The 27346-nt window shown below is 36.2% G+C and overlaps 1 protein-coding gene and 1 pseudogene across 19 annotated transcripts in view; both read right to left on the bottom strand.

Annotated features, from left to right (window-relative positions):
* Cask (calcium/calmodulin dependent serine protein kinase) overlaps positions 1-27346 on the bottom strand; it is a 349377-nt gene that overhangs the window by 28743 nt on the left and 293288 nt on the right. For 11 of the 19 annotated variants that reach the window (XM_078034938.1, XM_078034937.1, XM_078034947.1 and 8 more), the window contains 7 exons: positions 25631-25819; positions 16295-16373; positions 13334-13419; positions 12229-12297; positions 9575-9643; positions 8108-8143; positions 6297-6493 (listed from right to left, as the gene is read on the bottom strand). In XM_078034938.1, the coding sequence (XP_077891064.1) occupies positions 6297-6493; positions 8108-8143; positions 9575-9643; positions 12229-12297; positions 13334-13419; positions 16295-16373; positions 25631-25819 (725 nt within the window). The remainder of the gene's footprint in view (positions 1-6296; positions 6494-8107; positions 8144-9574; positions 9644-12228; positions 12298-13333; positions 13420-16294; positions 16374-25630; positions 25820-27346) is intronic. The other 8 variants (XM_078034942.1, XM_021725574.3, XM_078034945.1 and 5 more) reach the window with 3 other exon arrangements.
* LOC101973051 (transmembrane protein 126A pseudogene) lies at positions 18536-19715 on the bottom strand (annotated as a pseudogene).

The raw sequence follows: 27346 nt of genomic DNA, 5'->3' as shown, positions 1-27346 counted from the left end.
TATTTTAAGAAATCCTTCCTAGTCTTTGAAGATATTTTCCAATATTACCCTCTCAAAGTTTATAGTCTTATTTTTCATGATTTGGTTTTTAATGTAAAGGAACTGAGTTTTGCTGTTTGTGTGAAGTAGGGGTCTAGTTTCTTTCTTCTTTTTCTCCCTAACAGATACCCAATTATCCCAGCACAACTTAATGAAAAGTCCGTCCATTTCAGACTGCTTTGCAGTGCTATTTCTGTCATATATCAAGTGCCCATTTGTGTATGGGAGTGTTTGGGGTTCTCTATTCTTTTCATCTGGTCTATTGGAGCATCCTTAAATTTATACTGAATTATCTTTAAATTTTATTTTTGTACCAGGGATTAAACCCAAGGGTGCTTAAACACTGAGCCATATCCTTGGCCCTTTTTATTTTTATTTTGAGACAGAGTCTCACTAAGTTGCTTAGGGCCTTGCTAAGTCGCTGAAGCTGGCTTTGAACTTGGATCCTTCTGCCTCAGCCTCCTGAGCCGCTGAGATTACAGGCATGCACCACCATGCCCCACAATACCTGATTATCTTAACTACTAAAGCTTTATAAGTAGTCTTAGAATCTAATGGAGCAAGACATCCTTACTCATTCTTCAAGAACATCTTGGTTACTCCTTAACAAATGTATTTCCATGTAAACTTTAAAGTTAGATTGTCAATTTCAAAACTGTTGGGATTTTGGCTGAGGTTGCACTGAATCCATAAAATCAATATGGGAGGAATAGATTTTCTACAACATTGAATCTTTCAGTTCATGAACACAATATGTCTTTCTGTTTTCCTTAATGTTTCAATTCATTTTATAATTTTTTTCTATAAATTTCTCGAATACCTTTGTCAGATTTGTTTCCAGGTTTACTGATTTAAACAAACAAACAAGGCATTGTAAATGGTATTTAAAAACTACTTTGTAATGATGAAAATTTCAAACACATATGAGAATATAATGAAATGAACCTCAGATACATACAGCACAACTTCAACAATTATTACTCATAACTTATTTGATTTTTAAAATTTTATCTCTGTGATATCTTAAGTATGCTCCTTTACCATTTTCATTTCTTGCAAATGGGTAATTAATCTAGAGACCTAATCAGATTCAGGGTCAATTTTTTTTAAAGCATCATGGTGTTGCAGGTGGTATTATATATGGGATCATTTAAAAGTTTTACTTTCTGTTTGTGACTGGTAAATAGAAGTGGAATTGATTTTTAAATTTTAAGTGTTTTTATTAGTTAATTATATACAATAATGGGGTTTATTTTGACATATTCATAGATGCATGCAACATAATTTGCTTAGTACTTAATCCTTAGTACTTACTCTTTAATCCTTAGTACTTACTCTTTCTCTCCCAGCCTCCCTCCCCATGATCCCCCCTTTAAACTACTCTACTGGACTTCTATTTATTTATTTATTTTTAAGTTAGTGCATTATAGTTATACATTAAAGTGAAACTTACTGTGATATATTCATACATGTACATGACATAATTTGGTCAGTTTTATTTCACAGTTCCTTCCTAGAATCAATTTTTAAAATATTGATTTTGTATCAGCAAATTTGCTGAACTGTCATATTAATTCTAATTGTTTATCTATAGATTCCTTTGAATTTCTATGAATCACAAGATCTGCAAAATTTTTCCTTTTCCAATAATGTTTATTATATATTTCCTGTAGATGTCCTATATCAGGTTAAGGAGGTCCCCTTGAATTCATGGTTTGTGGGAGTTTTAATCAGGATTGAGTGTTGAATTTTATCAAAATTTTTTTTCTCTATCTATTGATATGACCACATGGATTCTTTTCTTTAGTCTGTTAATAGGTGGATCAGGCTGATTGGTTTTCAAATGTCAAAACAGCCATTTACTCCCAGTCTAAATTCCACTGGGTCATGATGCTTTGTCCTTTTTATATATTGCTGGACTCAACTTGCTAATATTTTGTTGAGAACTGTATGTGTGTTCATGTTGAATACTGGTATTCTTTCTTTCTGTACTGGGGATTAAACCCAGGGGTGCTTTATCACTGAGCAACATACATAGCCCTTTTTTTTGAGACAGGGTCTCACTAAGTTGCTTAGAGACTTGTTTAGTTTCTGAGGCTGGTTTTGAACTTGTGATCCTCCTGCCTCAGCCTCCTGGGCTGCTGGGATTACAGGTCTGTGCCACCATGCTTGGCTGGGATGTAGTTTTTTTGAACTGCCTTTATTTAATTTTGGTTTTGGGGTAATAATGGCATCATAAAATGAGTTGGGAGGTATTCTTCTCTATTTTCTTAAAGATATTTTTCTCCATGCCTCTTAGCCTTTCTTGTTCACTGAGGTTTTTCTTTATTTTTGTTTAGGGAAAAGACATTTACTGGGAAACACTGTGACCTATCAGTGATAGCATCACAGCCAATCTCCACATACTACCTTTGTGGCATACAGAGGAGGCTGATGAGATCTTCACTTTGGAGATTCTTCTGGCTCAAGTCAAAATATACAATAGTCTCAATTAATTATAGCTTCTCTGAGGCACAAGATTATTGGAAACATGAACAGAATTAAGGATTTTTTTTGACAAGTTAAAAAAAGACAACCCTTGACCTTGTGAAGCCTATGTTATCAAGTACACAGTATCTTACAATAACAAGTTCCCAGTAAAAGTTGGTGGTGTGGTCATGTGTGGTATGATAGAGGAATGAAAGTGACTTTTTACCAGCCACTCAGGAGACCAATGGCAATTCTTTAGCTCAACCAGTGCACAGAAACTGTGTTAGGGTTAAGGTCAACGTGGAGGAAAATTTCAAATATAGCTTTGTGACTGATGTCAACTTTATTATCAGAATTAAAATCTCAGTGGCCACACACCTGTTATAAAGACTTGTAAAAGTTTCATATAGGGGAAATGCCATTCAGGAAAAAAAATAAATATGTGATATACCTGTTAATTTTATTGGTACCTTTGTTCATAGGCAAGGGTAGAGATGACTGATTCAGAGACCCAAACATACTAAAGACCTAGATTGATGTGACTACAGCAGGACATTTGGGTCAAAAAATTTTGATTTTTCATCTAGCAGGTGTGAAAAATGTGACTTGGTAGCAATACATTTGAATAAAACTTCTAGGTCTGGCTGATGATGTTGTTTCAAATCTTTCTGGTAAGTATTTCATGCATACTGACATTTTAGAGCCCAATTCCCTTTCTCAATAGAGGGAAGCTGCTTTTTTTCTTGAGCCACTCAAGAATGGCTTCCTATATCCCCTAAAGTCCTAATCAGATCTTAAGGGACATATGGGTTTCTTCCTCATCATCCTGGTCAGAGTTCCTATCTCCTTCCTATTAAATTTTACAACTTTAATTTAGTTCATTAATTTTTCAAAACTGAACATATTTAAAATGGACAATTTCATCAGTTTTTGATGTTATGTATAGATCCCATGAAACCATCATTGCAATCAAGTGAACATTTTCATTACCCCTGGAATTGTGGCAGGCTCCTCTGAAATCCCTTCTTCTCTCCATCCCCTCCCTATGTGCTAGGCAACCATTATTTCTATAGATTAGTTTACATTCTCCAAAAGGTTATGTAAATGGAATCATATAGAATGTCCTCTTTTTTGCCTGGATTCTTTTGCTCAGTAGAATACTTTTGAGTTTCATCCCTACTATTGTATCAATGGTTTATTCCTTTTTATACTGGGTGGCATTCCATTTGTACGACTGTGTCATCACTTTTTTATCCATTCACGTGGTGGAACATTTTAAAGTCATTCTAATAGATGTGTGGTCCTGAGATTTTAATATTGTTATTTATATTTTTTTCTGTTCCCTAGAGATGATTTTTTCAAGCTCATTGTTGAATATTTTAAAACTTAGTAATGCCGATTTTAAAATATTTGTCTTCTAATTCAATATACCAAGTGGGTTTGAGTTTGTCTTTACTGTCATTTCTTTTGGGTCTTGCTTGTTTCCTTGTGTGCCTGGTGATTTGGACTTGCCAGTCACTGCCCTGGAAAAAGTTAATGTAGGGCATTAGGATGAAGTTGTGGGGTTAAGATGAAAGTGTTCTTTTTAAAGAGACTTTCTTTTTGTTTATATCAGATATGTGGGACTATTAATAAGGAAAATGGAAACTTCAAACCAAATACATGGCTTGGGTTTCCCTGGCTGTCCCAGATGAGATACACCTTGGTCTGAATTCATTCAAGGTGGACTGAGTCACAATTTTTTCAGGGGAGTTTGTTTCCTCTTTATTTTCGCCTTTTGCTTTGCTCAGTGATAAAGCAGCCATCTCTATAGTCCCCTGGTCAAAGAAGAGTAAGGCTCTGCTGTTTACTTTTAACTTGGAGGTATCATCTTTTATAGTCCTAATACTGTGGGGGAGGGTCTCTTAACAGATTCCTCAACTTGTTTAGGCTGCAGGGCTTAACCTTGGTCCTCTGGCAAAGAAGTGTTCAGTAAGGGCAAATGCCCCTCCTGGGAAAATGCACCAATTTGGGCATTTCAAATTTCTGCTTATCATTCTGATTAAAAGCTTTCATAGAAAAAATTGTCCACTGAGTTCTCTAGTACCTTTTCAACTATTCAGTGCGTTCAAGGCCTTTTTAAGAAACATATTTTCTGCAGCACTTTTCATTTTTTTTTCAGCAGGAAGATTAATCCAAATAACCTAGTCCACCATTATGGGAAAAAGGAAGCAAATCTGCTTTTTCCACTGACATTTCTCAGGATTCCTTCAGAGGACTCCAAGTTCTAGATATTAGTGGGACATGATTTTTTTTAATAGATGATCTTATTAAGGAGAAGAGGTTTGGGATCTACATAATTATTTTTGATAAATGTTCATAATATATGGCAACACTTAGGAAAACATTTTGTAGAATGTAAATCTCTGTTAAAAGCATAACAGAAGCATCATCAAAGTGATTTAGAATTGCTTTCCTCTGGTTTATGCTAAACTGTTTCTTGAAGATCAGAGTGAAAGACAAGGCCAGATGGAAGTAAGGCTGCTGCTTGTCTGGGCCCACGTATCCTCATGTGGAAAATGATGGCAGTCTAAATTTAAGGATATTTTTGGGAAACATGGGATAGCTGAAAGAGGCGAACAAGAAGAAGAGATTAACTAAGATAACTGAGAAAGCTCTCTCTTTTTTTTTTTCCTACACTGAGGATTGATCCCAGGGCCTCACACATTCTAGGCAAGTGCTCGCCCATGAAGCCACATCCCTAGTCCTTTTTATTTTGAGATAGTGTCCAGCTAAATTACTGAGGCTGGCCTTGAACTCACAATACTTCTGCTAAGCCTTCCAAGAAGCTGGGATTACAGAGGGGCATCACTGCACACAGTTGAGAAAGTTCTTAATTATTGAGAAAAATGGGTGAAAAAGTCATTAAAAATGTCTATGCACTTTGGCTTCTTTTAACTGAGTTCAAAAAAATTTTTTGTGCTTATGGTTGTTATTTTTTTGTTACATGAAACAAAACCCAGACATTGGGTTATTTCTTTTGAACTAGATTTCTGGTAAAAATTGCCCAAGTACCAACAAAGCTAAGACCATGAACATGAAAAAAAAATCATTTGCACAAACTAGAGCAATGATAGAAGAAACATATTTTACTAAAATATAAACTGATCCATGTCTCAGTTAAAACAGGGTCTGACAACCTTGTCTGACATTAGCCTGCTTTCAGAGCCTTCCTCCTTCCTTTCTTTGTTTGGTGCTGGGGATGAAACCCAGGGCCTTTTCCATGCCAGGCAAGTGCTCTATACCTTACAGCCACATCCCTAGCTCATAAAAGGCATTTTTAAAGAATGGTAAGGTAAAGAAAGAAGCTTCTGGCTGCCTCTCTTCCAGCAGTAAATATTTTTATTTTTAAATGCCCTGAGTGAAAAAAAAATGCCTGGGTGATACTGAATCAGGGCGTGTGGGTTGTTTGCTGGTGATGGGGCCCTGTGGGCATGACAGAGGAGCAAGGAGGAGGTATATTTGTAAGAAAATGCCACTCTAAAGGAATTGCGACAGCTTATGAGAGTGGAGGGCTCTGCTGGTGTGATCCTGTGATCCCAGGCCTGTAACTCAACTGCTCTAGGCCTTCTTTTGCTTGTACATAAAACTGCCGTCTGCTGAGGACTCAGAATTCTTGGATGGCTGATTTTGGATATTGTCTGGCTAGCAAAGCAAGGTATGTATCAAAGAGATTTTGCAATATGAAATAACATAAAGTTGAACACTGGAAGGGGTTTCATTTTTATTATAAAACAACAAAAGCATACCATTCCTGAAGTTCAGGAGAAGGGATGAGGCCTGCGGTTCCATTTTTGGAGTTTTCCAGTTTACCCTGCCACCAGTTGTGATCATCCTTACTAATAATTTGGATGATGTCACCAACTCTGAATCGAATGCCAGCTTCTTTGCAGGGGATGAGGTCATCCTTGGCTGGATCATATTCAAATTGTGCTCTTACATAGATCTATAAAATAGGAGTTTGTAAGAAAGGAGGCCATAGTGATGTGAAGGAAAACAATAAGCACTAATCTAATAACCACACACCAACACTTAAAGTACAAATAGGACAGAAGATGGGGAAAGCAAAAACGATGCATGGAAATACAACACAAAAGACTTTTCTACACCACTATAAACAATGTACTGCCTTTGATGTGTAAGGGTTCAAAACTTTGCTGTTTTTATTTGGAAGGAGCATTTAAAATACTCATTAATTAAAATAAATACTTCTTTCTGCTTTTAGTATAACTGAATAGGTCTGTAATTACAGAGAAGCATGCTTATCACTTTTTAAACCTACAGTTGTTATATTGACGTCATGGATAAGTTGTCATGACAACATGGCAGCCTTTGAGCCATAAAGACTAGCAGTCAGGGTAAGTCTTAACCCTAAAGCAGCACATTATATAAAACTAGCAAGAACTTTGGGCTGGTGTCTTGAAAAACAAGGTGTACATGACAACTGGCAGTGGGTACACTGCTAATAAACTTAAATGTAACTCAAGCAATTTTTTAAAAAGTCAGTTAAAAAAGGATTTAGGCTTTATACTTGTGTTTTATTCTTCTGAGAGAATGAAAAATAAATTTGAACCCTAGTTTTGCCAACATAACACTTGGAATCGGCACAGAACTTCAGGATATGTCTAGTTCAAAGCTCTGAGTTTTAGGATATGAATTTACTTAGCAAAACATCCAAGGGTTATAATATGGCAGCATTTTATGATTTCTAAATGCTTTAAAATAAGGTACTATAAACTGATGTTACACAGTCTTAGGACTAAACTGTGGATGAATTCTATCAAGTGCTAATTTATGCAATTCTGAATTCAATTTGAATTATTTTTAACACCACGTTTTAAGAAATAATTTCATAAAAAGTCTATCTCTTGAAATTAAATTTGAATATTAATGTTTAAGTCACTGTAAAACCAACCTGAAGGCTTTGGAACCATTGTATAATTTTTTTCTGTTTATTTTTAGCAATCCAGCCTATAAAATTAACGAGTTTCTGTATTTGCACCTAAACCCGTATTTTAAAAGTGCTGGCAATCTGAAAGTTACTTGGTAGTGTTAGACAGCACTTAACTATTCATATTTAAACAAATGCAGGTATATTAGGATGTAAAGCCAGGATGTTTATCCTCTTTCTCTTATTTTTAACTGTAAATGGTTTTTAGGAATACACATGCAATACAAAATGTTAAGAAAAAGCTTTCAACTTCAGAAAATTGTTTAAAAATGTTCATCAGCATGTATCTTTTGGGTATTTTTAGAATTTTATGGATTTTATAACCTTTAAAATTCTTTTCCACCCTAGAGCCAGCACATAAGACCCTTCAGGGCTGAAGTCAAAATTATCAGGTTGAAATTACAATAACCATCACAGCTACAAAGATGTGAGGAGCAAATCTTTATAGAGAATTAGTCACGTGTAATGTGTTAAAATGAAATGGTACAAACTCTCAATGCTCAAATGTTATGGTCCAAAATGCAGACATTATGGGATGGAAAGGGTTAATAAAGGATTGGCTATTAGCAGCTCAGTTTAGAGAAGTTTCTATAGAGGATATCTATTCACCTGTCGTCCTTTTGGTTGGGTAGTTGATGGCAAGTCCTGTAGAATAAAGCCAACCCAGGAGAAAAATTTTCATTTACTTGTCAAGAGCACAAGGTAATTTGTGTGTTCTGTTACAATATAGTTAAAAAATGAGCTAGATTTAAGTTGTAAAGAGATCATATACATTATTTCAGTTCTCAGAAATGTTGAGTTATCAAAAAAATCAAACCCAGGCCATTTAGCAGCAAGCTGAAGAAAGCAGGTAAGTTGAAGCAGAGAGAAAATGTGTTCTTAAGAACCAACTCAGCATCTTCAACACAAAAGCCACTGCAAGTGAAATAGCCTATATATATATTTTTAAAAAACCACCCCAAACTAAAAAGAGCTATTGCCCTTTTCAACTTAGTCACTGCAACCATTTAGATTTAGAAAAATTCAATGACTATATGGATTTCCACCATCTTAAAAGCATTCAACATTAAGTATTATAAATGAGTTCCTTTGGTAGCCTATTTTAAAGTTGGAAATAAAGTCATGGACAATTTTCTTTCAGAATTTCAGTTATTGACATACTTAGAATATCATTCCATTTGAGATGATTTTGAAGTTATTTACAATTTTCCTCGGCAAAAAGTTGATATATTATTTACAGGCAAGTTAAATATCAGTTAAAAATACTGCTGCATTCTCAGAACTATTTGATAATTTCAACTGGGTGACAGACAGCAGCATCAGCAACTTAGAGAAGATTTGGTTACCCCAAAAGATTGCAAACCTGCACCTGTAAGTGCTTCTGCTTATTTAAATAAATTAAGAACAATTCTTTCTGCATTCCAAAATGGATGGTTTGGAAAAAATGGAAAATTTCCACGTTCAAGTCAAATATAAAGTACTTTGTGTTAAAGATGTGATAACAGCGTGGCTTAAGTGCAGTTTGAAGCCAGTTCCTTTTGCTTTTCATATTCAGGCAAGGCTTATAATTCACAAAATATGTGCACGTACCACAATAACAGAGGGCACACCAATTCGTAAACTTAGATAGCGGAAACTAAACATGTTGCTGATATACCTCAGAATGGAAAACTACAAAGCCCGAGAACACCCAAATGCCTCCTCTGCAAAATCCTTACATTTCTTTATCTTTTCTCAAATTAAAAAAAAATATTAGAAATTTAAACAAATCTCCACTTAGATCCTTTGCATAGATTTGTGAAAAGTCACACATCCTGGTAGGGTGGCATAGAGATATTTCAGAATGACCACAGAAGTCTTGAGCTACATTTCTTCAAATGTAACGAATGCATGGGATTTTTAAGGAAAAGGAAATGTTTAAAAAGATTTTCCAGGAGTAAACTGCATTGTAGCTGTAGTAGCCTTGTATATCCGCAGGAGACAATATTTCCACTGAACACATGTAACTAGAACACTCATGGCAGGTGAGCACCAACAAAATTGTCACACTTTGCTGTGTGGAGCTAGAGTTCTTACCGAAACAGAATTGTTAGTGCTGCTATGACCATTAGCAGGGGACTGTCTGGAAGTGGAGGGGGAATCTCTCTGAAATAAGACACAAGGTTCATTAACAGCACAGAAACACAGAGAAATTTACATTAATAGTTACAACCACAGTCTGACAACCATTTCCTTTGAGGTTTGAGCTATAAAGCTGTCATACTGACTTACTTGCATGATTTCATAGAAGTATGAACGAAATTTTTGCAGTTTGGAGAGTCACCTATTGTAAGTGACAACTTACAATACGTGAATCAATCATTTTTTTTCTGTCTACTTCATTCTAAAATCTTTGCTTTCTTTTAATGAGACCCGGCAGAGTGATGCAATGTTAAAACCCTACCATGTATCATGAGATGACAAATATTACTATGAAATTGTTGTGCTGAAGATTCCAGCTGCCTGATTTTTATTAAAGATTAGGTTTGAAAGGTCACTGATAGTTGGCAGGTACCTCAGTGTCAAGAATTACTGAACAACTCATGTTGTAATCACCTTAGTATCTTTCCAGAATAATTATTACTGATTAGGGCAAAAGATAGATATACACCCAAGAAGAACTCTTTTGCTTTGTATCATTTTAGCAGACTGATTAAAACAATGATCTGGAGCCTATATCAATGTTCTACTTCTGGCCAAGATTCTAGAAGCCACAGCTGCTCTTCCATACTCCTTGCCTGCATGCTCTCTGCTATTCAACACAGTCAAAATCCTTTCCTTCCCTTAGTGTCCAAATGAACTTTCATAAGAACAAGAATTGGAAGAAAATATGTACTTCTAAATTTTTTTGATTAGTAGAGTTCTTCTTAGCCTTTGACGTGTGTATTTTGGCTCAAAAGACATTTGTTTTTCTCCTAGAAGATTTGAAGAAAACATTTTAGCTTTAAAGGGAATCGGATCCTTTAGAAGGACATTCTCAAATATTAGTGAGTAGGCTGGTCTGCAGGTGCCACCCTTAGAGACTCAATTCAGCAGGGGCAGGGGGAGGGGCAGGGTCTACTTCTTTTACTAAAGGCCTGGGAGATGTAGGTGGCCCCAACGCCTTTCTTTAGGAAGTTTTGTCCTGGATGGGAAGAGTCCTGTTGCTTGCTTGAAGGCTGTATGACCACAGGAGGGGCAAAAAAGTTGGGGTGGAGCTAGGAGAGGAGTATCATTATTTTCTTTATTATTCAAAGGTAAAGAAGGTGAGAGGGAGTTTGTCCTTACTCAATAACATAGAATTTTCATGTATAATTACTGGTTGCATCCCCAAAACTAGTTCAACCACTTAAAAAAAGACAAACTTATGTTACATTAATAACTTATAATATATCTTCGGGTTAGTTAGCTTAAAAAATCAATTATATTTACTAAATTTATTCAACAGATGAGAAATGGTGTCAGGAACCTCTGGGATTTTAGACTATTAAAATTATTAACATAAAATGTACATGTGATATTCCCTCTTTCTGGGCAAGGTTTGTGCTTTAGATAACAAATTTCAATACTCTGAAGTCTGGAGTAGAAGCAGTTCTGCATTTTCTTTTGTAATCTACGGTTAATTGAAGTTCCCTAAGAAGCCACCAAGAGGAGCTCAAGACCCAATATAATGGACACCCCAACTGTCATGGCTCACTAAAAATATGCTTGACAAAACTACAAATTCATATGCATGCCTTGAAAAGGTTTGGAAAAAAAGGCTCTAATTTTTTTGTGAAACCAATAGCATCAACTAGAGTCTGGAAGAAATATTAAAATTTCTCCCTCAAATTCTTCTAAATACAAGTCCAAGAAATTGCCCACCAGCCTTCAAAAATTAACTTTAGATAATGTGTACCTCATGTAGATGTACACATACTTGGAAGATGCACATGAAAGAGCAAGCTTAATATATAATACCCCAGTGGAATGATACCAAAGAATGATACTGTCTATGCCAGTTTAAATCTCCAATTAGAAAAGGAAGAAATTTTGGAATCTTACTTAATAACCAACATAAACCTGAATAATATAGTTGGAAGAACTACAATTTCTATAGGATCAACCCTATTTTAAGAAAGAAACTTTGGGGTTGGTTACTCTAGAAAACTTACTTGCATACAAATTACTTAACATTCCAAATAGAAACAATATTACACAAGGTTGCAAGAGCCTCTATCCCTGTAGCCAAGTCAGTTACCACTGCAGCATCTATCTTGAGACCTGTCACAACTATTTGAACAACTCTATCTCAACAGAACTATAATATTTCTCAGATTCTTGGAAAGAAGAACTATCTCTGTGATTTCTTAACAAGGGAAGTGAATGTACTTCCTGGAAATATTACTGCAATTATGATCTTTCTTATTTTTTTTCTCAGAGACTCCATTTTTTTTTCTTTATCAGGTCTTATGTCATTCTTTGCAGCTTTTCTATATTTGGCTTAGATTTCAGCCTGCAAAAAGTTCAAGTGCTGAGGAGATCCACATGAAAGCAGGGCTGTGTAGGTGGATGGGAACTCCTTTGTTCCGTTATCTTTGTTGTAAAATTGGTGTGCAGTGATCTAACAGCACAGGCAGAAACAATTTCCCAGAAAGCAAAAACATTCAGCCATCAGCAGACAGTTAGTTAGGAACTCAGAGGAGATGGGGGTGGTTTGTCAGAGTCATTACCTCACAGGACGAAGACTGAGTGCGGTAGCTTGGCACGATCTTGAAGGTAATACTCCCCCGCATTTCCCTCTGGAGGGACAAAAGGAGAGTTCTCTTACCGTAAATGTTGCACACCAAAACACAGAAGAAACCACTCAAAACATGTGGGAGCAATTAGCACGAGCCACCTGTCAGCACACAGCCCTAAAATGAAACCTAATTATAAAACCATGGGCTGTTTGAGTTTATAGTAGAAGTTTCTGGAAAAAGCCTTGCAAAGTCAAGGCCAATTGCTCTGAATCTAGCCCTGGTCTCACAGATATCTGACGATTACATCTTTTTATAGACATGAATACAAAACACTCTAAATGACATAATTTTCAAAAGTGACTCAAAATTGAACTAAACTAAGAATGACATAAAAATCCACTTGGTATATTATCTGTGGTGGAATATTCCAGAATATTTGCCTTTGACTTTATTAATTTTGGCTTTTTTATTGTAATGAATCTGCAGTGCTTATTTCATACTTAACAGGTACTCATGACATGGGGAGCTGCTACACTGCGGTAGGAAGAGGGACTAGAAGTCCAAAATCTCTCCTTCTGCTCACTATGACAATGAATCTAGGCAAGAGCCATTCGGTTTCTTCTTCTTTTAACCCAAAGTCTAATCTGAGCATAGATATTGGATAAGTACAGTCAAAATGCCTGGTCTACAGTGACTTTCCTCTCCTTTGTGCCCCAGAGAAATCCACTCAGCTAAAGAGGAAAGAGGTTTTTGACATTGCTTATGTCAGGAGAGTTGAGATCAGTGAAAAGCCAGTTCACATGAATACACACTGGAAAGTTTTTTTTTTTTTTTTTTTTTTTTTTAAATATCTGCTTGTAAGAAGTGTATAAAGGATAAAAGCAGAGTGTTATAGCCCACGTGCTAAAGGCAGGCAAAATGTTTCCAAATTCGATTACATTTATTTTCCTAGTTGTTATTTTTTATGAATGTTGGAAAAGCTCACATAAATGACAGGCCCAGAAATACTGTGATTATGAACCAATACCCATTTCTTGTGTATTAAATAACAGATAATGAACTGAAAGTCTTAGGAAAAGGAAACTCATTTACTTACAAGCATTTTTTGCAGCTGTTCCACTGTTTGGTTAGCCACACTGATGCCATTGATTTCCCGAATTTCATCACCAACATGAAGTGTACCTAAAAGAGTCCACAAAATTACAAATGTAAAATGATATATGACTTTATAATGATAAAGTCCAAAGACAGTAATGTAAAAAATTCAGTTATCTACTGAAGGTCAATATTTTGGAAACAGTTACAAGTTTGGCTGCTGCAGAATTATTTAACTCATGCAGTCAGCTCACTAAAAATATACTTGGGGCTGGGGATGTGGCTCAAGCAGTAGCGCGCTCGCCTGGCATGCGTGCAGCCAAGGTTCAATCCTCAGCACCACATACAAACAAAGACGTTGTGTCCACCGAAAACTAAAAAATAAGTATTAAAAAATTAAAAAAAATATACTTGTGGAAGGCACAGTTTCGATGGATGACCATGGAAATCTGATTATTATTTTTTTTCTGAGAGAGGTGGTGTGAATAGTGGTTTGAAAAGATGGCTTCAGGAGCTAGCCTGTCTGAGTTCACATTTCAGTTTAGCTTTAAGATCTTGGGTAAGTTACTAAAACTCTCCATGCTCTAGTTTTTTTTTTCTTCACTTTTTAAAGTGGCAATAAAAATGGTACCCACCTCATTGGACTGTTTTGAGGACTAAACCAATATAATACCTATGGAGGGCTTAGAATTGTTCTTGGCATATGGAAAGTGCCCTGTAAATGTGTGTTGCAATTATTGTCTACCACTTCCATTCACTGTACTCTCCTCAGCCTTTGCAGACACCATTCTACTCTCAATTTGTACAAGATTGATTTTTTAGCTTCTACGTGTGAACGACATCATGTGCTTGTCTTTCTGTGTCTGATATATTCCACTTAACACAATGATCTCCATTTCCACCAATGTTGTTGCAAATGACAGGATTTTATTCTTTTTTTTTTTAAATGGTTGAACAGTGTTTCATTGTGTACATGTACCATGTTTTCTTTACCCCAAGATTCCTTTTAAAAATAGGAATGGGGGCTAGGGATGTAATTCAGTGGTAGAACTCTTGCCTAATATGCACGAGACCCTGGGTGCAATCCCTAGGACAACAAATAAATAGTAGATAAATAAATTAAAAATAAATACATAGAGAGTTTAAAGAAATAATGATGTTGTGCCGGGTGCAGTGGAGCACGCTTGTGATCCCAGCAACTGGGAGGCTGAGGCAGGAGCATCTCGAGTTCACAGCCAGCCTCAGCAACTTAGTGAGGCGTTAATAAGCAACTCAGTGAGACCCCGTCTCTAAATAAAATACAAAATAGGGGGGCTGGGGTTGTGGCTCATGGTAGAATGCTCGCCTAGCACCTGCGAGGCCCTGGGTTCGATTCTCAGCACCGCATAAAATAAATAAATCAAATAAAGGTATTGTGTCCAACTACAACTAAAAAATAAATACTAAAAAATAATTAAATTAAAATAAAATAAAATACAAAATAGGGCTGGGGATATGGCTCAGTGATCGAGTGCCCCTGAGTTCAATCCCAGTACCCTTCCCCACCAAAAAAAACAAAAACAAAAAACCCCCCAAAAACCAAAAAAATATGTGCTATCTCCTGAAAGTAGAAGTGAATTCCCTTCAGGGTTGATTCCACCTTCAAAAAAGTCTGCTACTGAACATCCAGAAGCACAACAAGAAACCTGACAATATTTTTTTTATCTGCCTTCAAAAGTAATATATCTCTTATTTTTAGTTCAAGTAACTGCTTTTACTTAAGTGATTATATTTTTGCTCCAATTGAAGCTTAATGGAATTATAACTCTTAGGATAGTATTTTATAAATAAAGATGTTTATGAATCTTAAAAAAATATGTGCTATCTAAAGCTGAACATCCTCCTGTGTGAATTCTGAATGTGATCTATGCCTATAAAAATTCCCCTGAAAGCAGCAGTCATGTCAGACACAATCTTTCACACACAATGGTCATCTCTAACGAGAATAAGGCACTAAAATGCTTAGGCTGTTACTTCTTGCTCTCCTGGGCTAAGGAAAGAGGTTTTAAGTACAAAAATAACCCCATCTCAAAGAAAGAGAGCCTGCTAGGAGAATCATTTTTGGAACATCCTCTGAATACTAATGTGTATAACTCAGTCCTTTCAAAGGGGGAGCTTAAATCTCTATGTCCAAAATCCTGCCCACCCTTGAAAGTTAACTGAGGCTTCACTTTCTCAAAATATTATTCTTTAGCAACATCAGTCCTTAGTGAATTTCCTCTTCTGAATGACTGTACTTACTATATATATAGCAGGTTTTAAGAATTTAATTGTTAATTTGACATCTCTTATTTTACCATTTAATTTTTATATTATTTATTTAATTGTCTGTTGTCCTCATTTATAAATAGCATATCACTTCTGAACGAGTAAGATCAATTCTTAAGCTGTTATTTAACTTTTTATATGTGTATGTGTATTCTGAATAGATATTTTCCCTATATCCTGCAATCCTATGTGATATTTTGCTTTATCTCCTATGGTCTTTATTTATTTATTGCTACTGGGGATTGAACCCAGGGTGCTGCACTACTGAGCTGCATCCCCAGCCCTTTTTATTTTTTATTTAGAGTCAGGGCCTTGCTGAGTTGCTGAGGTTGGCTTTGAACTTGTGATCCTCCTGAGTCACTGGGATTCAGGCATGAGCCACCAAGTATAGCTCTTACAGTCTTTTTTTTAAATATATTTTTTTCACTTCACACTCATAAGGATGGTTATTTTTTAATGTTTATTTTATTTATATGTGGTGTTGAGGATCAAACCCAGGGCCTCACACGTGCTAGGTGAGCGCTCTACTGCTGAGCCACAATCCAGCCCGCCCCCCTTGAACAGGTCTTTTATGTGGATTGTAAGAAACACTGTCTTCATAAGGCTACTGGAAAAAGTTAAGGAAGGCAAAGAAAGAATTATAGATGAAACTTACCTTGCCTGTGAATCATGCCCCCGTGCATAATTCTTGCAACAATACAATGATTTAGCTCATTCATTTTTAAAGTGATTCCCTATAAAAAGAAAGCCCAGGAAAAACAGAGTTAGTTTAATGGAGCACTTCTTCTTAAAAATTTTTATTAGTACATTATAGTTATACATAATTGTGGGGTTCATTTTGACATATTCATAAATGCATAACATACTTTTTTCTTCATTTCAATTCCCAGTACTTCCTCTTTTCCTCCCCTCTTCCCTCCCCAATCCCCTCTATTCTCCCTTCCTTTTTTTTTTTTAAACCTGGTGCATTACAGTTATATATAAAATTAGAATGAATCGTGATATATTCATAAATGCATGTAGCATAATTTGGTGAAGAGAGCACTTCTTTTATATTTGTGATTTTGCTGTAGGTAATTTTAATTACCAAGAGTTAGGAAAATATTAAAAGAAAATATGGAAAATAAATGCCCTCCATTATTCTACATACAAAATAAATGTTCCATAACACAAAGACTATCTTGATATTTTGATTGCTATAATAATGGCATGCATACACTGTATGTAGTGCTTTCTAATCTTCTAATTATAATGATTAAAACTTCATCATTTTATGATTATAACTTTCCATGTTGCTTTATTTTTCATATTGCCACTTTCCTTCCTCCCTCTCTCCCTCCTTCCCTTCCTTCTTCCTTCCTTCCTTCCTTCCTTCCTTTCTCCCTTTCCTTTTCCCTTTTTTGGTGCTGGAAATGGAACCCAGGGCCTCATTCATGCCAGGCAAATGCTCTATCACTGAGCCACACCCCCGGCCCCCAATATTTTTTCACTTTTGTTTTGTTTTGGGACAGGATCTCACAATGTTGCCCAGCCTGGCCATGAACTTGTGATCTTCCTGCCTCGGGCTCCTCAGTAGCTGGGACAACAGGTGGATGCCACCATGCCCAGTCTTGCCAATTATTTTCAAAAAAATTTTTATTGATGTTTAATGAACACACATATTTAAAGTGTACAATCTGACAAGTTCAACATATGTATACATATGTGAAACTATCATTACAACCAGGATAGTGACCATATTTCTCACCCCAAATGTTTTCTCATGCCTGTTGGTATTCTCCTCCCATCTGTCCATGTTCTCCCCTCCTTCTTCCCCAAGCAACCACTGACTGGCTTTTGCTGACTATAAATTAGTTTGTACTGTATATAGATGGAATCATACAGTGTATACTCTTTTTTTTTGTTGTTTCTTTCTTTCACTCAGCATAATTATTTTGAGATTCTATCGTGCTATTGTTCTTGCTGAGTAGTATTCCATAGCATGGGTGTAGGAGTTTGTTCATCCATTCACACGTTGCACTGCTTCTAGTTTTGGGCTATTATAAGTAAAGCTGTATTCCCAGGTTAATCTCCATGAGGTCATAATATCCTCTTTTTTAAAGATATGGAGGTGGATGCCTTGGCATTTTTTTGTAATCCCAGTAACTAGGGAGGTGGAGGCAGGAGGATTGCAAATTTGAGGCTAGCATAGCAACTTAGCAAGACCCTGTATCAAAATAAATAAAAAAGGCCTGGGGATATAGCGCAGTAGTAGATCACCCTTGGGTTCAATGACCAGTATCTCTCTCTCTCTCTCTCTCTCTCTCTCTCTCTCACACACACACACACACACACACACGCACACACACACGATATGGAACACTTTATACATTTGTGTATCATCTTTATATGGAGGCCATGATATTATTTTCTCTGTTGCTTATATTTTAGCATATGTGCTGCTGAAGTGAGTACCTACTAACATTTTCATATTTTGTTTGCTAAAATTTTGTCTAGAATTTTTATTTCTATATTCATGAGGGACAGAAGTCTGCAGTTTTCTTGCCTTGCAATGCCATTATTTGGTTTTGGTTTCAGGGTAATGCTGGCTTTATAGAATAAGTTGGAAAAAAATTCTTCCTTTCTCTCTTTCTCTTTTTTTTTTTGTACCAGGGCTTGCACCCAGGGGTGTTTAACCACTGAGCCCCCAGCCTTATTTTGCATTTTATTTAGACACAGGGTCTCACTGAGTTGCTAAGTGCCTCACCAAGTTCCTGAGGCTGATTCTGAACTCGAAATCTTCCTACCTTAAGCCTTCCGAGTTGCTGGGATTACAGGTGTGTACCACTGCGCCCAGCAATATTATTTCTTAATTATATGCTTGGTAGAATTCACCAGTGAATCCACCTTGGTCTGGAGTTTTCTTTGAACCATTTTTTGCCCCTCAGTGGTGGGGATGGAACCCAGGACCTCACACATGCCAGGCAAGTGCTCTACCACTGTGCTACATCCCAGCACCTGAGGGAGGGTTTCAAAATACAAATCCTATTTTTAAATAGATAAAAATTCTATTTTTAAATGTATAGAGAAATTCAGTTTATTCTTTGTAAAGTGAGTTTTTGTAGTTTCTGTCTTGTAAGGAATTTTTCCATTTCATCTATGTTGCTGAATTTATTAGCATATACCTATTTTCTTTTATTTTTTAAATTACAAGTCTATGTTTATTTTTAATATTAGAGAGAAAGGTTATCTTTACAATTTTATTTTGTATACACATTTGCTGAAAATCAGTGAATTTCTAGGCCAGGTTCAGGTAACTGAAGGGCCTTTATAAATACTTTATATTGTCTAGACCCAAGGTGTGCTGCAAACATAGTCTGAAGTAAAATGGGAAATAACATCTTTCTGAAGATAGGCTTAGAAACTTTAATCCAGTAAGTTGAGGTGTTTCCTTTCTCTGGTAGCAGGGCTGACTGATGCCTGGCTGCTAGGCCACCATTTACAGGTACAGCCAAGAAAACAGGGTACAGACCTCCTAAAACAAAACTAACAAGTCCACCTCGTGCCATGGTGCAGGTTTCACAATTCAAATCACCTGTACTCAATGGTAAACTTACAAAACCTCTGAAAGATGCATTCACTGCCAAAAATGGGAGCACTGCCATTGGTAAGCCAGCAGCTATTCTGGCCCATGTTACATGCAAGACACACCAAGAAAGACTGCTTGCTATTCTATTAGGCCACAGAGAGCAGCATTAAATCCAATACATGTGGATCCATGTTCAAATAGGTGCCTTTCTGCTTCTGGTAGTAAGTTCAATTTTTCTGGCTATGATGTCAAAAACTGAGTTTTCCTTGATAGTATCATGTGGTTTATGGGTTTCCATCTTGATCCTGCTGCTCTCCTCCCAATAGCCGGTGCTTCACCAGTTCTTCTAACATGCCTGCTGGGGCTTAAGACACAATCTTTACTCCGTTCCTTCTGGCTCAGCCATCTTAGGCAGAAATGTGACTCGGAGGTAGAGGATGCTTCCTGTTGAATGGCATCCTCGGAGGGAGAGGCTGGGCGGGTCGGTTGTCATAAATCTATTTTCTTATTTTCCTTTTTTAAATACTGTAGTGATACCCTTCTCTCATGCTTGTTATTGGAGATATATATATATATATATATATATATATATATATATATATATCTACATATATATGTTCTTGCTGAGTAGTATTCCATATATATATATATATATATATATATATATATATATATATATATATATATTTTTGCAGTACTGAGGATGGAACCCAGAGCCTTGCATATGTTAGGCAAGTGCTCTATCACTGAGCTACAACCCCAGTCCTTTTTATTTTTTGTTCTCAAACAGGGTCTTGCTAAGTTTCTGAAGCTGGCCTTGAACTCAGCCCTCCTGAGTAAGTGGGATTACAAGTGTCTACCCAACTGGTTTTGGTAATTTGTATTTTTTTCTTTTTCCTGATTGTGCAGTCATTTGTCCTGATTAGTCTGATCTTCTCAAAGAAAAAAAATGTGTTATTTGTACTCTATTATTTTTCTCTTTTCTATTTCATTGATGTTTATTTGATCCTTACTTTTATTTCCTTGTACTCATTTTGAGTTTAGGTTTTTTTTTTTCCTTCTCTCTCATTCTGTTGTTTTAAAGGTGGAAGCTGGGGTCACTGATTTGAGATATTTCCTCTTTTTTAAAATAGTGCTACATATTTCTCTCAAGTACTGTTTGTAATGGCATCCCACAAATTCTGATATGTTATTTTTATTCACTTCAAAATACTGTTTAATCTCCCTTTTGATTTCTATTTTTAGCCATTGGTTATTTAGAATTGTTTGATTTAGTTTTCAAGGACTTGGGGATTTTTCTTTTTGTTATTAATTTCTAACTTAATTTCATTGTGATCTGAGAATATACTTTCATATTAACAAAGTCACTCCAGGTTCTTTTGGAATAATATTATAATAGAATATCTTTTCTTATTCTTTGACTTTGAACCTATTTTTCTTAATGTATAAAGTACATTTTTTTTTTTGCAGGCAGCATCTGCAATCTGATAATCTCTGCTTTTTAACTGGTGAATTTAGACTATATTTATGTTAACATGATGCTAATGATGCTTGTTTTGGTATAAGAGTGGCTTAACCACTGAGCCACATCCACAACTTTTTAAAATATTTTATTTAGAGACAGGGTTAGGCCTTGCTAAGTTGCTGAGGCTGGCTTTGAACTCCTAATCCTCCTGCCTCAGCCTCTCATGCCTCTGGGATTATAGACATACATCACTGTGTCAGAGTAATGTGATTATTAATATAGTTTGTTATAAGTGTATCTTCCTACTATTTGAGTTCTACTTGTTCTACCTATCTATGTTCCCTTCTATCTCTTTTTCTGCCTGGATTATTTTTATTCTTTTTTCTCTTCTGTGTTGTCTTATTAGCTATAGCTCTACATTTTGTTATTTTAGTGGTTGTGTTAGACTTTACAGCATACATATTTAACTTACCAGTGTGCCTTCAAGTGATACTATACCACATCGCATATGGTATAATATAATAGTAAACTTAATTTCTTTCCTCCTGATCTTTGTGTTATTATTGTCTTACATTTTACTTTTACCTATGTGTAGCACATGGTTATTTTTGTTTAAACTGCTAAATATTTTTGATAGATATTTCAGTGATAGCTTTCTGTTTCTTAGAGATCATTGTCCTTTGTTACTTGATGTCCAATGCCTTGAAAACTGTTCTTTTATGGAATATAATGTTTTATATTTAAAAATAATTTTATATTTTTGATTGTTTCAGATTAGAGGGTAAACCTGGTCCCTTTTATTCCATCTTGGTCATAAGTGGATGTTTCACAGTCATATTTAATGTCATAACACTATTCTATGGAGTAGACTATTTTTTGTTTTCTCATTATTCACTATTAAAAGACAGACATACTTTCCTCCTTCCCTCCCTCCTTCTCTCTTTCTCTTTCTTTCTTGGTACTGGGAATTGAACCCAGGGGTGTTTTACTGCTGATACACATCCCCAGCCCTTTCTTTTTCTTTTTAGATAGAGTCTTGCTAAGTTGATTAGGACCTTGCTAAATTGCTGAGGATGGCTCTGAACCTGGGATCCTCCTCCTGAGCCACTGGGATTACTGGAGTACACTACCATGCCTGGCAAAAGACAAACTTTCATAAACATTTTTAATCGCACCGGATCACTTGATCCTAAGACTCACACAAGGAACATGTAAGTAATACTGACTCTTAAGTTCACTCTTTAGATTTAGATTCAGGAGGCCTGGAATGGAGCCCATAAATCTATATTTTTAACAAGGTACCTTGATTAAAAAGTGGCCTTGAATTTGAGATAGTTAACAGTAGGAACCTAATCTTGTCTCTTCATTGGAGAATTACACTTGGTCAGAAAACATCATGGAAATATTTGGGAATTTATATTTTAATTTATATAATTCCACAAAATATAACTTTGCATGGTTCCTATTTTTCAGTTCTCAGAAGTAGTAGGTGAGTGATGTGGAAAATTAGTTTATCAAAATGTTGTTGTTCCCAACATTCAATTGTAATGTTCAAGTTTCATTTCCAATTTGTACTTTCAATCAGCATGTATGGTTACCAAGAGAAGTATTCCTGGAAAAATGCTGTGAATTAATGTGTAAGTCAATTCTAATTTCATAAGGGATATGATAATACAGTGGAGGTTCCACCCTTGAAACTAATAGATTTATGTGTTCATTTAACAACCATGAATATGAACCTATTATAGGGCAGGTACTCTATTAGACAAAGTAGTAAATGAGATAGATAGGGTCTCCCAGGGTTAGGGGAAAGTTGCCTCAGAACAATTGTAGTTAATATGAAAAAAATTCTATCTACATCAAACATTTCTCTGTAGAGAGACACTGACTCATGTTCTCTCTGTTCCCAAGTTCACAAATTCTGGGGAAGGAATTAGCCGGCCTTGAGTTAGGTGCCTACTCTGGAACCTTCCTGAGGTGTTGGGGTGGTGGTGTACATTTCTGGCTTTTCATTGTTTACATAAGCCTTTCCCCTAATGTGTAAGATAGTTCAAGTTTGGTCTTTTGTCACTTGCCACTATGGGAGTAACAGTCAATAGAGAAATAATTACAAGTATGATGTTATGAACCTGGAAAGCACAGGGTGTAATGGGAGTGCATCACCCTTTGAGAATGGATGCATTACAGGGGGTCCATAAGCCAAAACAGGCCATAGAGATTTAATCTGCACAGAAATGTAGGGCTTTGAAGAAGAAAAATACGTGAACAGATATATTTGTATTAAGCATAAGAGATTTATATTCTATTATTGAGAATATATTTTACATGAAAGGACTTTTTATGGCAATCAGTCAAAAGAAAAAATATACACCTGACACTATGACCACAGAAGACAAAAGGGAGAAGGGCTTTTTCAAGACTTTTAGACCATTTAATGCTTTCTGAAAAAGTATCTTGGCGGGGTTGGGGCTGTAGCTCTGTGGTAGAGCACTTGCCTGGCATGTGTGAGGTACTGGGTTCGATTCTCAGCACCACATAAAAATAAAAAAAGGTTCACCAACAACTAAAAAAAAAAAAAGAACATTAAAAAAAAGTAACTTGGGGACATAGTTTTATGCTGTTACTCAGTCTGTGTTTCTGTGTAGTCAGCCTTCAGGCAAAAGACCAAGCAATTCATTGGGCTGCTTCAGAGGCTAATGATCATGTGATACCTTGGGGCCTTCTCGTGGTTCCTTCTACCTTTTTGTCTGCTTTGCTGGGCTGAACATCACACCTTCTTCCAGCCTCACCAACACAGTTCGTTCTCCCCTCTAGCTCTGTCATAACTGGGCTTATTAATCTGTTAAGCTGAAAATGTACTCGCTCATTGTAGCCAGGTCTTGTGGAAAGCAAGCTCTAGGAAAGGGCTGTGTCTTATCTGCCACAACATCACTGGCATTATATTAAATGCCAGTGATTTGTACATGGTGGCGGCTTAAATGTTTGCTGAATGGGTGAATGAATATATAAAATGACTGAAGGGAATATTTAACTTTCAGAGCTAGGAGGGATGTTGGGGATCGTGTAGTCGTATGTGCTTTTAGAGACGAGCAAACTGAGGCCTAAGGCCTTAGAGCTGCTGCCACCCATGCTCTTAAGTCAAAGAGTTGCCTAGAGAACACCAGAAGGGGCGAGATGATCTTCATGCTCCCTGCCCACTGCAAGATAATAATATACACCCAGTGACTTGGGAGGCTGAGGCAGGAGGATCACAAGCTTGAGGCCAGCCTCAGCAATTTAGCAAGGCTCTAAGCAACTTAGACCCTCTCTTAAAATAAAAAAATAAAAGGATTGGGGATATGGCTCAGTGGTTAAGTGCCCCTTGGTTCAATCCCCAGTATAAAAACGGAAGATAATAATATACAATGAATAAAGAATAGCTAATAAGAATAATAATAAGAAATGTCTAGTGTTGAAGTTTTTCTGGAAATTGTGGTCACAGAATCACTACTCTGTAACTCTTCCTTTAATCTGGAAGGCAATTGGTCAACTTTCTTTTTTAATAGCTGTATTTTATGTATGTATGTATGTATGTATGTATGTATGTATGTATGTATGTTTTATATGGTGCTGAGGATTGAACCCAGTGCCTCATACATGCTAAGCAAGTGCTCTGCTACTGAGCTACAACCCCATGCCCTGGGCAACTTTCTTAAGTACACATTTGTTTTTCTATATTCCAATATCCCTTTTCTATGCATACATAAGTTTGAATTTTTTTTCCCCTAAAGACATGATCCTTCCTCCAAACATGTCCCATGTGCTGGGGATCGAACTCAGGGCCTTGTGTATGCAAGGCAAGCACTCTACCAACTGAGCTATATCCCAGGCCTTAATTTGTTCACTTCTTTCCATCTTGACATGCACTTCTCTATTTCAGAGTCCCAGTATCTCTCCCCTGTACTACTGCAGTAACAGTCTCTTAGCTATAGTCTTCCTCTTATCCCATTTAATATATTCTCCAGACTGATATCTCTAACATGAAATGTAATTTATCTCTGTGCTTCAAACCTTTGAATACTTTCCCACTGTTGTTAAGATAAAGAACAGACTCCTTAGCAGGCCTTTTACACTTGTGTGGTCCGGTTGTGGCCAACCACCTTGCTGTCTACAGTGGAGTTATGGAGCCTTCTTTCCATCTTGAAACTATGCTAAACATCTTTTTCACTGCCAGGTTCCTGCATGTGCTATTTGGTTTGCCTTAACAGTGTCCCCTTCTCCCCCTTCACCCTTTCTCTGCTCAGTTACCATCAACAAGCCCTTCCAGGATCTTCTCAATTCTATGAGAATGAGGTAAGGTTCAGCCTCAATTCTATTCCAACTCTATTCCTCAGCGCTGAGAAAATTAATTCACATTAAGTGGGCAGATGTGAATGGAAGGAATCTGATTTTAGCAATGTTGTTTGATTCTTTGAATGCCTTCTGAATTAGTCCCTTTCCCTTTAATTTTGTTGAAGGCAAAAGGTCTGGTAGCACCAGATTTGTAAAAGGATGTTTTATTACAATGCATTAGATATTCACTTTCTTAACACCAATACTAGTACTTCAAACTGTCCCTTTCTTTGCTAACCCAGAGATTTTTACATTCTGGGGTAATTTGCCAATATGATGTTTTTGTTTTGTTTTGCTATGGTGTGTGTGTGTGTGTGTGTGTGTGTGTGTGTGTTGTGTAAGGCTGAAACACAATTTTGAAAGGAAACATGTGAAGGACCAGCATGTCTAATACATGGTGTGAGACAGAACAATTCTAGGAAAGGACAAGGTGGGGAACTGAAGCTGTGAGAACTGATTTCTTTAGAACTACCCATGTCCTCCCTCTCTCCTCCCTCCTACCTCCTTGCAGTAGTTAGGTTGAAGTTAGTGGATCTAACTTAAGCTGGGATTTATGAGAGTATAGGAAACTTTCTTTTGCCACTTACCATTGGTTCATCCGTGTTCTTCTGGAACTGTACCAGCCGAACTCTTGTTACATTCTCCATATCCATGTCTCCGTTAGCGCTTTCTGGAGAATCACCGTTTAAATAGGGAGAGGTGGGAGGAGGTGTGACCCTCAATGCTTCATCACTGTAAACTTCATGAGCCACTACGTCGTGAGTCTGAAGTAAGGCCTAGTATTTTTATGAAAGAAGACAAATATTAATAACATTATCATTCCTGCAGAATTCTGCTATAGGAATGCACATAAAATTATTTTTGACCTCTCAAAGATCTCTCTCATCTAAAGGAAACTCAAAGTGAATTACATCTACATATAACCAGACCTCAATTTCTTTGTGGCAAATAATCTTGAACAATGGATTTTTCTTTTGTAAAGAATGAATGAGGGCTGGGGTTGTGGCTCAGTGGTAGAGCACTTGCCTTACACATGTGAGGCACTGGGTTTGATCCTCAGCACCACATAAAAATAAATAAACAAAATAATGATATTGTATCCATGTATAACTAAGAAAAATTTAAAAAAAGAATGAATGAATCAGTAAGAGAACAAATCAATAAGTAGATGTATTTTATTACCTGGGTTAAAGGTGTTATCCAATGTTATGAAAATGTAACCAACTAACTTGTTCAAATAAAGGCTGACATACTGAAATTTCAAATAATTTAGCAAAAATAATCATCTTAAAAAGAGCTGGCAAATTTCTGTTGGGGCTTAAAATTAAAACAAATTTAAAAATAAATAGTGCAATATTTGGTGCATTAAACAACTATCTTTCATCAATGGTATTAACAATATGACTTATATAACACAAAAGATGAAGACAATTTATATGACTTGGCAAAAGAAATAAAAAAGAGTGTATAATATTTGAAAAAAATGTAATTTCATATATGCTATGGAACTCAAAATGTATTTAATGTTTCTGTTCATTTCTAATTTTTGGAGCATTTGCCCAAACAAAAAAATAAGCTGCAAATTATCGAGTTCTTTTTGCAAAACCCATTAACAAAGAAAAAAAATTATTTCTTTGTACTGATTTATTTATTTATTTATTTATTTTTGGGTCCTTGTTCCAGTTGGTTTCTTTTTTTTTTTTTTTTTATTGTTGGTCGTTCAAAACATTACACAGTTCTTAATACATCATCTTTCACAGTTTGATTCAAGTGGGTTATGAACTCCCAACTTTACCCCGTATACAGATTGCTGTTTCACATCAGTTACCCTTCCATTGATTGACATATTGCCTTTCTAGTGTCTGATGTATTCTGCTGTCTGTCCTATTCTCTACTATCCCCCCTCCCCTCCCCTCCCCTCCCCTCCCCTTTTCTCATCCCTGTTTAATGTAAATCTTCTTCTCAAGCTCTTCGTCCTTATGTACTGATTTATATATGTCATCTTGGTGAACTTGGATGATAAATATCCCTTGTTTCCATAAAAAAGGATATTCTCCTAGTCACTGCACTTTATGTGCCATCATAAAAAAACATTTTTTAATAAGCATGAGTATTTTAACATTTTTATTTCAAAGAGGATTTATAGCTGAGTATCAGTCTGTTTGGAGCTTTACACAGACTGTATTTTCTTTGTGTGCTAATTATAAACTTAATTCTAATTTAATTTGTAATCTGTGTGGTAATGAAATATCTGCAGATAATGAAATGCAATTAAAATTGCTTTCCAAGTATAACCTTTGGCA

This window comes from Ictidomys tridecemlineatus, chromosome X, assembly GCF_052094955.1.
Source record: "Ictidomys tridecemlineatus isolate mIctTri1 chromosome X, mIctTri1.hap1, whole genome shotgun sequence".
Lineage (NCBI taxonomy): Eukaryota > Metazoa > Chordata > Mammalia > Rodentia > Sciuridae > Ictidomys > Ictidomys tridecemlineatus.
This window is presented reverse-complemented; position numbering and strand designations above follow the sequence as displayed.